Source organism: Chenopodium quinoa, unplaced genomic scaffold (genome assembly GCF_001683475.1).
Source record: "Chenopodium quinoa cultivar QQ74 unplaced genomic scaffold, ASM168347v1, whole genome shotgun sequence".
In the NCBI taxonomy this organism is placed as follows: domain Eukaryota; kingdom Viridiplantae; phylum Streptophyta; class Magnoliopsida; order Caryophyllales; family Amaranthaceae; genus Chenopodium; species Chenopodium quinoa.
This window is the reverse complement of record NW_018742205.1, coordinates 7,082,175-7,096,200: the sequence shown is the minus strand read 5'-3', so window position 1 is coordinate 7,096,200 and position 14,026 is coordinate 7,082,175. Positions and strand designations below refer to the sequence as shown.

At 33.7% G+C, this 14,026-nt stretch overlaps 2 protein-coding genes and 1 long non-coding RNA gene across 3 annotated transcripts; 1 reads left to right on the top strand and 2 right to left on the bottom strand.

The window, feature by feature from the left end:
• The first annotated feature begins 378 nt into the window (after positions 1-378).
• Positions 379-5,800, top strand: LOC110731151. Its single transcript, XR_002513266.1, has 3 exons — positions 379-665; positions 1,656-1,758; positions 5,470-5,800. It is a non-coding gene; the product is annotated as an uncharacterized LOC110731151 (long non-coding RNA).
• On the bottom strand, positions 4,249-5,186 carry LOC110731133 (non-specific lipid-transfer protein-like). Its single transcript, XM_021910969.1, has 2 exons — positions 4,762-5,186; positions 4,249-4,518 (listed from the first exon to the last, which is right to left on the bottom strand). Exons 1-2 carry the CDS (start codon positions 5,106-5,108, stop codon positions 4,509-4,511), a joined length of 357 nt encoding a protein of 118 aa, XP_021766661.1. The 5' UTR covers positions 5,109-5,186; the 3' UTR covers positions 4,249-4,508.
• A 1,202-nt stretch (positions 5,801-7,002) lies between the features above and the next one.
• LOC110731143 (non-specific lipid-transfer protein-like) lies at positions 7,003-8,296 on the bottom strand. Its single transcript, XM_021910978.1, has 2 exons — positions 7,844-8,296; positions 7,003-7,224 (listed from the first exon to the last, which is right to left on the bottom strand). Exons 1-2 carry the CDS (start codon positions 8,188-8,190, stop codon positions 7,215-7,217), a joined length of 357 nt encoding a protein of 118 aa, XP_021766670.1. The 5' UTR covers positions 8,191-8,296; the 3' UTR covers positions 7,003-7,214.
• Positions 8,297-14,026: the final 5,730 nt, after the last annotated feature.

Here is a 14,026-nt window from a genome sequence, read left to right as displayed (position 1 = left end):
AAAAAAAAAAACTAAAAAAAACTAATAAATCTACACACTACTTTGATGTGAATTCTAATCAATAAACAAACAACTATTTTTATTAGTGAAAAAATATGAATACTTTTTTGAAGTAAATTAAAATATGTCGCAAATTATGTTAATATTTTCTATTATAGTATCAAATCTTTTTTATTTAAAGTAGTTATCTTTGTTACTAACATATATATAAAATTATATTTGTATAATTGAATTTTTTTCCAAAAAAAAAAAAAAAAAAAAAAAACTATGGACACACCGAGTTATGACACGTGTCATTACTGATGTGTCTTTTAATATATAGTTATTATATTATAGTTAAGTTATTATTATTATTATATTTAAGTTATTATTATTGATTGATTGATGTCTTGATAACCAAGCATTAGTCCTTCGAACTTGGTTGGGTATTACCCACTGTGCCAATACTTAATCCTTTCCCTAGAGTTGAGATTGCTAACTCAAGCGGGTTTTTGGAGCGCCAAAAGTAAGAAACACTAAAACATTAAAAAAAAAAAAAAAAAAAAAATTGTCATTAGACGTCCCTTTTTTGTTACCTGAAATAACTGTCACCCGAATTTTAGGTCATGAGAAGTCAATTTCTATCATCAAATTGCAGGAGCAAGCAACATTCGGCTATTTTTCAAGTAATTTATCTTCATTAATTCGATTTTTTTGGTGTTTGTTTTGTTGATCATGTTTAGGTTTTGCGAAGGATTGATGCAAAAGGAATTTCTTATACTGGAAATTACTTTCACTTGAATTCTGAATTCTTTGAATTTGTTGATTTTCTGTAAAAAAAAATTGGGAAATTCTGATGAAAATATGTTCAAATGCCGCAGAGAATGCCATGAAATTAGTTTGTATAGCTCTAATTTGCTTGTTTCCTGCAATTTTGTTTTAGTTCTTTTAGAATTTACTGGATAATTTATGCTTTCAATCTAAAAATATGTTTGTTATTTTGTATTATTAAGCAAAATTGGTACGATTTTGTCGTTGAATTGTACATTATATTGCTTTTGAATCAAAATTACTGAGACATTCCATTGTTGCTGGAACACTTAACAAATGTGAGCTAGCCAATTTCTTGTTCGGTTGTTCGTTTTGAATACCAATACAATAACTATTACGGAGTACTTTATAAAATTGTGTCTCTGAATTGAAAAGACACATCATTTTGGATGAAGGCAGCATATATGTTAGTGAATGTAAGGGCACTCAATGTGTCTTCTGAAGATGAATCTATTAAAGTTGGGTTTGCTAAATGTTTTCTGAATTGTATATTCAGATTCATGTTTTGTTGGTGGTGGCTATATATGATATATCTCTATGGAGTTTATGTGAGCGCTTGAGTGATTAGCATCATGTTGCAGCTTTTAAGTATATTATACGTATTCATATGTCTACTTTGTCTACTGGCCGGAAAGTTGATACTGTGAAATTTGGGATACTAGAGCTGTATTTCATGATTTTGTGTTGTGTATTAAAATGTTTTAGGGTGCTTTATTTTGTTAACAACTAATATCCTGGTTAGAAGTCTAATTAATTGATATTATTAATAAGTAAACTGTTACATTAGATCCCGTTTTCTGATATATGATTATTTTATTAAGCCCCACAACTCTTGTTGTTACCAGATGCCTGTAATTATAAACTTTTGCTTTGGACAAGCACAGTGCCAACCGAATATTTAGCACTGCATGGGTTAAAAGGGATGATGATATCGTTGATTCTTTCCAGGTATGAACAAGTTATGGATACTGCGATTTTACAATTTGTGGCATTCATAGGGTTATTTTATTATTGAGCATATGTGATACTGAGTGTGTTATTCTTTTGTTAGCTTTGACAATTGAGATATGTTGATGCTAAAGAAACTGAGTAGGTTTTTCCTAGATCTTCCCTCTATAACTGAGTGCATGTTGGTGTTATGTTTTAGTATTTGCCAAATAGTTCATTGCTTATGTTGTACATAGTGTCCATTGAGCTTCAAGGACTAGACTCACTTGTATGAGGTCCTTTTTAGAACTTTCGCTCTGTATAACGGAGTGGATTGATGAACTCTGGGGCACCCCTCTGAATGTGCCAGATCATATGCTTTAAACCTCATAGGATTCACCAAATAGTTGGTTGCTTATCTAGCTATTCTAGTCACAGAGTTCATGAAGCATGAAGAGTTAGTTGAAGGGTCAAATCATCTGTTACTTGCTGTAACTTATCAATGTTTTATAATGTGAGGTCTCTAATGGGACCATCACCCTGTAAGTAGAGTGGATAGATAAATTCTGTGGCAAACGCGAAAACCTGATGATCTTTCATCTCCATTCATGTGATTTCCATTCCAAATGTGCTAAAGCATCGTTATAGGAGCCGCTGCATTTATGTGCCATTTAGATCATAGTATGCCAAATAACTTTCATGAGCCAGCTGCTTATGATGACTGACTGTGTAAAATAACATATAATGTCAGGGATTTGCAATGCTTGTGGAACTCTTGGGATTGGTTCCTTGGTTTAGTTGTATCAATAGAAAGAAAAAGTGAATTGTAATGGAAGCATATATGTTGAGGAGTGATATATAAAGAGGGTGAGGGTGAGAGGGGGGGAGGGGGAGGTAAGGGGATCCCTACCTCCAAGTACCATACTTGGTAAGATTTGAACCCAGGACCTCTAGGATCTAAGGTAAGACTTTTACTAATTGAGCCAACCTTTCCTTGTTAGTCTTAATCATGGTAGCCTAATTTTCCTAGCAGGTTTCATCAAGATAGTCTCTTAATGACTTGCTGGTCTTACATGTAGTTCCATTTGATTATGGTGGAGAGGCCTGAAATCCTTTGAAGAAGCTGAAATTGCATCCTTGATCACTTGTTAGCTTGGTGGAGATGAAATGATTAAATGACAAACTGACAAATGATGTATGGAGTATGGACATATGATAAAGGATTCATCTTCTGTTTGATAATGGAAGAGAGACTAGGAGTCCATGGAAATTTCATTGAGAGAACAAACATGCATATTAGTTAAGTTGGAGGTGCAGCTGTAAAAAGTCATTGAAATTTATGTTAAAGGTAAAATTGTTACTTATCCTAAATAGTTTGGTCGCACTGGAGATGAAACATGGGAACCCCTTTTTATGCTTTTTAGCTGAATTTTTCTTTCGTACAATGAAAGCCATGAATAAATATAGTCTGTATTGGTTTTCGTCAGAGTTTTTATCATCAAGGGGATCAGATTTTCTCTCAAATTATTTGCCAGCTCGTAAATTGAAGTATTTTTAATTCCTTTTAATGTTTTCCTACTAATCTAATGATTACCGTGAAGGACTGAATAAGGATTTTAGAATGTATTTCTTCTATTTTCGTACACCTATTATCACTGAACTCTGTTGATATATTGTAATTGGACTCATTAGAAGCATCCGACATGGGTTCTTCAACCTTCTCTTAGCTGGTCTAAGAATTTTGGAGGATCAATATCCTATAGTTACATCCATTAAAGGTGTTGAAACAATTTTTCATGGATGTTAGGAAACACAATGAATTTCTGTATCAAAGCCTGTACTCAATTTGTTGGACAAATAAGAGGAGCCGATGGATCAATTCAGATATTATGTGGAGTACACCCATTAATTCTGACCATGCTGCGTCGTATCACATTTGACCTCTGTTGTGGGTGTTAAGATCCATTGTGCTCAAAACTATCATGAACATTTTCCTTTTAAATTGTAGAATGTAAGAAGTAATTTTTTTTTTTTTTTTTTTTGTCACAAGCGTTTAGAGAAATTTCTCGGCCTTTGAAGTGGGTATCCTTTTTTGGTTTTGAGATGTAATGACTAACGAGTGGGCTTTCCATGGCATTAAATTCATCATGCACTATTTAGATTGGATTCTGTTCTGAATTTCTTCTTAGAATCCTGTTTAACCATTTGAAATCATCCATTTGTTTCTTTTGCATTCAATGAAGCCTCTGACATATAGTCATTACAGAACTGCCTCTAGGGTTCTTGTGGGCTTTGTGGCCCTCAATCTTAGATCAATTTGTATCTTATTGATGGTTAGTGTATTAACTCTGACTTTAAAGACTGTATTGATGTTAGGATTTAGGAAGATGTTTCGATTTTTCAATCATGACAGCTCCAATCTTAGCATGTCAAAGAGTTGTATAATTCTTCCCTTTGGAAATGTCATGTAGATTGCAGCAGTGTTACTTGTAGGCAATCAGTTATTAAGAATTAAAAGATAAAGATATTTTATTTAAATTTTTAGTCCTCCTTTCTATCTGTCACATAGAATATAAGATGATATATGGCACTCAAGATGTACATAACATACATAATGTATGTGTAATAATTACTTGATAAGCTGAAAGCTAAGCTTCTATAAGCCTGTACTTGAAAAGAAATACTAGCGAACTTGTTTTTTTTTATGATTTCAGAACCCAACTAGGTTTATGTTTGGTTTTGCAAGTGCTCTGCTCCTGGAGACTTTAGTTCTACTGAACCCTGCAACATAACAAATGAAAGGAAAAAGGTTAGATGTATTAGAATAATTAAATGATAATTACTCATAGCCTTGAAAGAACCCTTTTTATTTTTAGTGCATGCTATATTCTGCGACTGTAAGCTAGTGAAAATTTTGTTATTGTTGTTAAGTGTTGGACATCATAATTCTATTAGATGGACTGATTATATTAGCTCTGTATGTCCGACTTGGAAGAAATAAACAGAAATAAGAAAGAGCTGTACTGAGAGCAGTCTGTTTGGGGGCCAACAGCTCCTGGAATGCTGACTCCACATTTGTTGGGAAGTGCAGCTACGTTCTTTTGGTTGATACCAGGAAAGGCTGTAGCAGCTGATTTCATGCATCTGCAAGCAGTTCTTTTGTCTTGGGTTGTGGTAGCCTCAGTTTTGAGGGCTCTAACACCAGTACAGCAAGCTGCTGTTGGTCCCTGACCATTTTCTAGGAATCCAATGCATGGTGCAAGGTGCTGAGAGACCATACCACAGTTAATGGCGGCTTCTGTATATGGTGCAATTACCATTATGCACACAATAACTGCACATAACACCCTTAGGATAGCTGAGCTAGCCATACTCAGATTGCTGCTAAATTGATCTCAAAATTTTAGATAGAGGTTTAGAGAGAGAAAGAGGTAAAGAGTTAATGGGAAGTAGATGGTATGTATTCCTCCATTTGGTCTATTTATAGAAGAGTACAAAGATCAGGGGAGTACTCAAAGGGCGGGAATAATTAAGTCAGTGGATTGCAGTTGAGTCTTGATTGCAGTTGGTATTGAATGACAGCTATAATTGCTTCTATTTTTTGGTTGATTTTCTTTGCTGAAATGTTAGTTCACTTCAGAAAAAGCCTTATGTACATTCTGGTTTCTCAGATTTTTAGCATTTGAGATCTTATGCCTGATGCTTAAATGTGGAAATTTAATTGCTTGACAGGACCCCTAGGGGATCAATCACTTCAGGTTTATTGAGCGCCTCAAATTCCTTCCTTTGAAGATTCATTATATGAGCACAAATTAAATCTGCGATTCGAGTATCACTTGCTTTAAAAGTCGCTTGGGTGAGTAAATTATTATAGCTGTGAAAAGTAAAGAAGTGTGCATAATTATTATGCTTATTGCATCGTATAATGCAAAAAGAGAAACACAAGACATTTGACATAGACACATTCTCTTTGATGTTCATATGTCCCAAGCTTTGTTCTCTTTTCTGTCTATTTTGTTGTGCTCTTACTGATGAGTGAGTAAAGAATACTGATTGATGAGTACAGTGATTTGTATGTTGGCTGAATTTCTGATGTACTGTTTTCTGAGTGTAGCGACCTATATAATTTCTGAAACTAGATTTTTGGGCTTTTCTTAGAATTTTACCTATCTAAGTTTCTGCCAACCACCTCTATCCTCACATAATAACGTCTCACCTAGAAGAACGGCATCTATTCAATTTCCACATCACCTACATCAGACTTTCTTCTGTAACTGAATGAAATATTACACTCAAATATAGTAAATTATAATTAGTTTTGATGTGTTAATATGTTATTTATATTAGGACGTAGGGCCAAAGGAGTATAATTTATGAGGCAAATGGCCAAACATGCACATGGGTGTCAACTGTTAGGTGGGCAACAATGTATCGATCTTGATGGTTAGCAATCATTATGCTGTGATTAATTTTATGCTACACTCAGAAATTGCTTATACGGCCTCTCCCTTACAATGGTTGGGATTTGGAAAATTAGGGTCATCCAAACATTTGCAGTGTCAAGTTCCACCTAATATCTTGTAGTATGTACCCATTTTGTATTAAGCCCATAAGCTCGCCCACCCGATTCTTGAGCCCCCTTCACAAGCTTGTACTAGAATTTTCTTCAGTGTCACTTTTTTTATCCATGTTTGGAGTAAAATTTTTTTCTTGGGTGTGAATTTTGTGAAGAGATTCATGTAAACAAGACAAGGGCGTTACGCACACATGAACTAATGGGCCATAGGAGTAGGCTCATTGATTATGAATGATTTATAGCCTGAAAATTCTATGCTCGAAAATCTTATTTATAGCCATATTGGTCATTTTCTTACCTGTTTTTGTCCATAGGCAACTAGAACTTCAATGAATGCAAGAGCATAAAATAGAATTGATTTATGTATCAAAATGTTGCATTTCTTGTGGCCTGCTTGGACTGTAAGGAATATCGTGCCTTAAGCTTCATAGAGTGGCTTATTGAAATTTGTACAGTTTTTCTATGATTTACTCCTGATGAATTTAAATACTTCTCATTTAAGACTGATGGCATACCAAGATTTATCTATTTTATAGGCGTGTTGATTGGATACATTGATGGAATTTTTAGCCTCCTACAAATCTCTATCCAGCCAAAAGAAGTGGGTTTTCTGTGTCTGGTTAGAGTGAGTTATATATACTTGGATTCAAGTACTCATTTATCTTGCTTACTCGATATATCACATGTAGTCATGTAGAAATGGGGTGCACAATATTCTCATTTATAATAAGTAAATAGTTTATAGGCAACAATGATAATTATAAGTAGAATGTAAAGTATAAATATGCATTAAACATAAAAATAAATGGACATGCAGAGATAGAACTCCATCTCTTTATTTTTTAAGCTTCTTGGCCAATAGGTAGGTAATGTTGATCACTTCAGCTGGAATATTATCCTTTTAGTTCACCCTGCAGCATGAGAAATATGGAATATGAAAGTTAGTATATTGGATGGGAAAATCCACACCAAATCTCTCTACTAAATTTTTTTGTACATGCAGTCATGCTCCTAAGTAAAGCCTGTGGTAGGCACGACATGACACATTGTGTAAACCAGCATGACAAGACACTCTAAAATAAGTTGAGTTTAGATTTGGCATGCAACCATAGAACGTTGGCAGTGAGCTTAGACGACGCACGGGCCACCCTTTTGAGATTTTGGAACGACACCACACGTAGCGACTAGGTTCAATCATGGCTCCAGCCTGGCCCAAGGCATGTGGACTTGGCATGAGACATTACCCACAACTATCTTAACTCTTGATTAATTCAAAGATGGGTATAAAGTTGGAGACCATTTTGTCTTTTGAAACTGTCATATCACTTGGGAACATGATGTTCTAAGTGTATCTAAATTCTCTTTCATAGATGCACTCTATCAGCTTAGCAGAGTACTAGAAATTTCCATAAGACTCTAAATGTGGTGGGTTTTATTCGATTCGTAGACAGATAATTTTACTTAGAGGTGTTGCCATTTATTATAAAGTAGATGAGGGATGGAAGAGAGAAATAAAAGTTAGAGCCATACTTAGAGCAGTCAGTCTGGGGGCTAATGGAATAAGGAATGCTGACGCCACATTTGCCCGGGAGAGCTGCTGCCTTCTTCGCGTCAAGACCCGTCACGGAGGCAGCTGCTGTTTTCAGACAGTTGCAAGCAGTTTTCTTGTCTTCTGGGGTGGAAGCCAAGCTCTTTAGGGTCTTAACCCCAGTGCAGCAAGCATCTGATGGGCTGTCGCCGCCCTTTAAGTAGGAAATACATTGTGCAATATCTTTGGTCACTGTGCTACAGGTAATGGCTGCCTCTGCATGAGGTGCTATTACCACCATGCACATTAGAACTGCACAAGCTAACTTGAGAAAAGCGGAGCTAGCCATTGGTTGGTTTTCGGGAAGAGAGATAGAGAAGGAATTAGCTGCTTAATGTGGAGGTATCTAAGGATCTTTTTGGCAATTAATGCTTTGATGTGTACCTTGTTGGTTGTTTTTATAGGGGAGTTTAACAGGTCTTGTTGATTGGTAACTTTAGCAAGGAAATACGTATTAGTTGGTAGTTTAACCTTAACCCTTAGACAAAGTTGTATAGTAGCTATTGGATATATTATAAGATTACTTTAATTACTACGTATTTTGTTTGGAATTTGTTTTCATCACATTGTTTCACCCCTTTTTAAAGCTTATACTATACGAAAAAAAATATTTTGTATGTTTTAGTTAAGCCATGTTAATTTATATCCTTTTTCACAAATTATTTAAACTAAGTAGTGGCACATTGAAAAATCTAATCATAAACTATTATTACATTATGAAAAATTATAACTTTTTCGGATGTTAAACTATTATTTATGAACCCAGGGAGTGTAGTTGTGTAGATACTTGTATAAGTTTTCAGGCCCAATAGTTGGTGGCATACCCGTGTTACTTGTTCAGCTGATAGAAGTGCTGTCTTTGTGTCATTGATGGGCTGATTCATTATTCTTCTACGAAGTTGGTCTATATTTTGTTAGACTTTGGTGATATTTTTTTGGAATATTAGTGAAGCTTAAGCATAAGAAAGCAAGTCTTGAGTTACAAGTTAATATATTTGTGTAAGTCTGACATAAAATATTATATAATTTGGATTGTATATAGATTTCTTGAAGATATGGAGCTGTTTTTGTGATGTTGATGACATAAATTTGGGTTAGATATGGTTACAAGTTTTCTTTGTTGTCCAGTTTCGTGCCGTAATTTGTAAAGCCATGCATAATATTACCCATAGATTTTTTCTTTTTATACGGAGTAGTTTTTTCTTTTTAATTATTTTAGTGAAGGTTTGACCATCATGGATTCATGGGTTCTACATATAAAAATATTAACAATTAGTTTTAATTGTGGTGGAAGTAGGATATATTTGAGTGGTTTGGAAAATGTATTTCAGGTAAAATATATACTTATATATTTTTGAACAACCATAGATTATTCATTCTTCTTTTCACGTTCCTAAGTTTGATTAAATGTATTAATTACATTAATTTGCGTATAATTTTATCACGAATTTTAACTTTATTGTATTGTAGGAAATCTATTTATTGTTTATTTGTAACCTTAAGGGCTACATATATCATTACCTTAAAAGAAAAATGATAAACATATACAAAACGATAGCGTGATTTGACCGATCAAAGTTGAATAAAAAGAAACTGGAGGAAAATGATTTAATTTGGATAAATTTTTTTGGATTGATGAGGTTTCTATTTAGGGACAAAGAGAGAAATATTGAACTCCCTTTATTCTTGAAAGATTATTATGTTTGGTGATTTTATGCGTTTATTAAGGAAAATTAGATAGTGGAAAATAATGATTTGATGTCACATATATAAGTATTAAGTTGAAAATAAATTTTTTACCTTTGGAGAAAATAGGATTAGTTGCTTTGGGTGTAGTTATAGATTTTGGTAAAATGGAATAGTTACTTTAGAAAATGGTATGTATGAGGGAAAATGTATATAGAAAAAATTATATCAATCTAGGAAGAAATTGAAACATAACCAACAAATTGGAATGCCCCAAATGGTAAATATAACTATCTTATAGAAACGAAGGGAGTAGCTTACTAAGCTAACCAAATGGTAAATTCAATTGAAAATTTGAATGAGACATCATTTTGACTTTTTTCAGTTTCAAAAATTCCTCATTCAAATTTTAATTAAACTTGGGTTTGGACTTTGGACTATCCAAAGCTTAGAAAGTTTTGCTTACATTTGGTTGTCAATTGTTACTTTAATTCAAACGAAAATTTCTATTTAATATATTAAATTATAGTAGCTGATGAACTGAGATCTGTCTCTTATGTTTCCTGTGTGAAGTATATATTGGACCATTCCATTTTCTTTACATGCAAGAGCATCTAACACTAAGGCGGTCCCAGTTGGTTCATATGATTCAGTCTTTTAAGACTTCAATGCTTTATAAATGATAATAAACCTTCTGCATTAATGTCAAGTTCCAAGTTCTTTTTATTACAGAGTATTGTTTTTTAATATTATACCCAAAAAAACTTTGTCTATCCAATGTGTTGATGTCCGCATCTGATAGAGTTCTGATAGTTAAAGTTGTCCATAGTTAAAGTTATCCATGGACTAAGATGAGTAGGTTTTTAATTATGTCAAGGCAAGGTTAGTTTTGTTTTTGTAATGGCAATATTATGGTCTGGAACCAGTGAATATAGAATTTCTGTTATGATATTTATTTACTTCGTACTAGTGTTAGACAAGGGTACATTTCCATTCTAGATAGATTCTAATGTAATACTAGTATGCTTAGCTTGGAGTCTTATGTCAAAGAAGTCACTGAGGTTGCTGAATCCCAATTTTACCGCCTTAGTCTCTATTTCTGGCCACAATTTTTTTTACACCCCTGCTATTGTCAAGTCTAACAATTCATCCATCTAATGAACTTTGATATTTTAGAGAACTGTATGTCTAACAGTTGAAATCAACCATTTTATGAGTATTTGCATAGTATGTTTTGGTTTATAATGTAAATGTCTTCTATGTCAAAGTGAATAGTTCGAGTAATGTATCTGTTTATTAGGATGGAAATGAAAGAAATGAACCATATTGAACCAAGATCCTTATCACATTCTTTTGCAGTATACGCTAACAGAAAGGACACTAGTCTTTTATATAGTAAGAAATAGCATACAATAATATCTGGTGATAGTAGCATTATTGTAGTAACATATGAGCAGTAATCAGGTACAAAGATGCATATGTTATATTAGTAAAGAAAACTAGTTGAGATGGAGTCTTTTGAACTCTTGGAGACCCTATTTTATTGTTCATACTTCCTTCAACGAGCTCGATGTCTTTTTACTGAAAAATCACCCTTTTACTTGACCCTGCAACATCAGACAAGCAGAGGATAGAATGTACAAAGTTAGATGTATATACAGTTCATGCCCGAATTCTTGCAAAAAGTTGTAATTGTTCTTTTGAAGTACAGAGATCTATAACTTAGTAATCAGACCTGGAGCAGTCTGTCTTGGGGCTAATGGCAAAGGGAATTCTGACATTACATCTGCCAGGGAGTCCGGCTGCCTTGCCGAAGTCTAAGGTCTTCATTGCAGTAGCAGCTGTTTTTAGGCAGCCACAGACAGTCTTCCTGTCTGTTGGGGTCGAAGCTTTGCTGTTCAGGGTCTTGATGCCGGCGCAACAAGCAGTAGGTGGTGCTATTACCTTGCCTGTTAGGTAAGGGAGGCATTTGCCGATGTTTGTGGACACCATGCCGCAGTTCATGGCTGCCTCAGCATGCGGTGCCACCACCATCATGCACATGAAAATTGCGCTAGCTAATTTGAGAAGAGCTCTGCTAGCCATTGGTTCAATGCTTTTAGAGGGAGAGAGGATTAGCTAAAGAATGTACGTGGGGGTGTTGTAGGTTTTTTTTTTTGGCTAAGTGATGGTTTAGGAGCATTCTAGCCTTCTAGTGGCTCTATTTATAGTGTTGTTTAGGAGGTGGGATTTTTGGAAAGTGAACGAACTATGGCTTGTGCCTTTATTTATAATTATTTAATTTAATTGTTTTTTTAACGCAAAGCACAAAGGTCTTATTGAGTCTGAACTTCGCAGAAGTCAACCTTACCAAATCAAGGTGGGTTGGTTTTTTTATTTTTGACAAGACAATGAGAGTTTGTTGCGGAACTATACTATTAAATTCTTTGATATATATTTTTTTATATAAATAATAGAATAAAAATCTTAAGCCAAGTATTGTGAAAGTGTTTATATTCAATTTTTTTACACCGGAAAAAAGCAAGCGAGGTAAAAGAAACCAAATTATTAGCCGCTGCTTTAGCTAACTTATGAACAGCTTCCACCTTTCATCTAGGTTCTTTTCGTACAACACACCAATCTAGAGCATTTGCTTTGTTTATATTCATTCATTTCTTACATAAGCATAAACACAATAGCCTGTGCCTATTGCATGTATAATGAATATTTAGGGCATGATCTAAAGGCGGGGCTATAAATGCTAATAATGAAAAATGGCCCGGTGAAATTTTGTTAAATTGGCCTTAAAATCATTTTATTGAGGAAAAATATGTTACTAAATTCAAAATTGGGGCCCTTTTATAGTAGTTTCACTTAGAGAGCCTTGTGTGATCAACCACCCTGTACATGCTCAGAACCACCCCTGGACCATGATCCAATCCCATAGACAAATGCCCTTGTGAAACTTTTCTCCTTGTATTCTAGTAAGATGATTTTTTACTTATCTTACTATCTGAATTATTATACGTTATTGCAGCTTAATTTTGCCGCAAAATTGAACTATGGTAATCCTCCTCCTCATAAACTCTTATCATAGTTTAATTTCTTTGAATTTATATGAAGTTATTTTTCCTAATATAAATAAAAATAAGGTGAAAAAGAAAATTTAATCATGTTGATATGTGTGGTTCAAATCTGTTATTTTTGTAAATATTGTTATCATCTAAATTTTAGTTTAATACTTGTAGTTATTAAGCATTTAAGCCATTTACAATTCCAATAAATGTCTCCTTCATGAGTAATGTCTTAGTAGATGGTCCCAATTTTTTTAGTTTAACTAGGTATACCAAATGACACCTTTGAGGTTTGAGATGCCAAGTGTGATCACTTTTATGACTTGAAGTGATGTGAATGTGTCAACGTTTTGCAAAAATGTGTCAGCTTAAAAGGAAAAATTGCAAACAATAAAATCACATTTCGATTATTCTAAAATAAATTGACATTTAACGGACATCTACTCAAAATAGAACAAAAAATCATTAACTTGTTAGACAGGTTTAACCTAGACACGTGTCCAATTGTGATTGATTATATTTTTAAATTTAATAATTAAATTATTTTAAAAGAATTATTTTCGACAATTTTTCCTTTATTTTACTCGTAGTATTTTATTTTTTTAATAGACTACTCTTAGAACACACACCAAATTAAATGGTCGTGAATCCATTAGGTATAATTACACCATCAATGTCTAGATGATTGTTTTCGCCAACACATGAATAAAATTTGTTTGTGTCTTGGAACAGCTAGCAAAGTTGATCTGATCTTCTGGTTGTGTAGCAAATAACTTTTTGGATATATATAATTCCCATTGAAAAGTCATTTTTACATTCATTTTGTGTCTTTAACCTCCTTAGTAAAGTGCCTATTGCAAATGTGCCATTATTGTGCAAATAATAGAGGTTATATATTCATATAACTACAGAACATGGGTTGGAACAATGCTGTTGTCAAAGACTTTAAACCTTCTTTTGCTTGTAAAGTTGTAAGACTTGGTTTGTACTTATTGATTGATTGAATTGATACATCTACTACCCTTTCTATTTTTCTGAATCCTTTATTACCTCCTAGACGTGTTTTCAATGGTAATAAATGTATTAATTTTTAACTATTTTTTATGGTCTTAATTCTCACAACTCATTGCTTTATTTCCCAGTATAGTAATTTTCTTGACTAATAATTTACTCTTTGTTGCTGTATAGTTCTTGTGAATACGATTACTTTAAATTTCAAGGTACATTATCTAGCATGGGCCTAGTCCAGATTTAACATGTTTATCCTCTTGATGTCGTCTATATATTATCGATGAAGTCTATAGCCTGTATATAGCTGTTTTATAAGTTCTATATAACGTTTGCACCACGTCAATGATTCGGAAAATTTGATTTAAAAGGTACTCG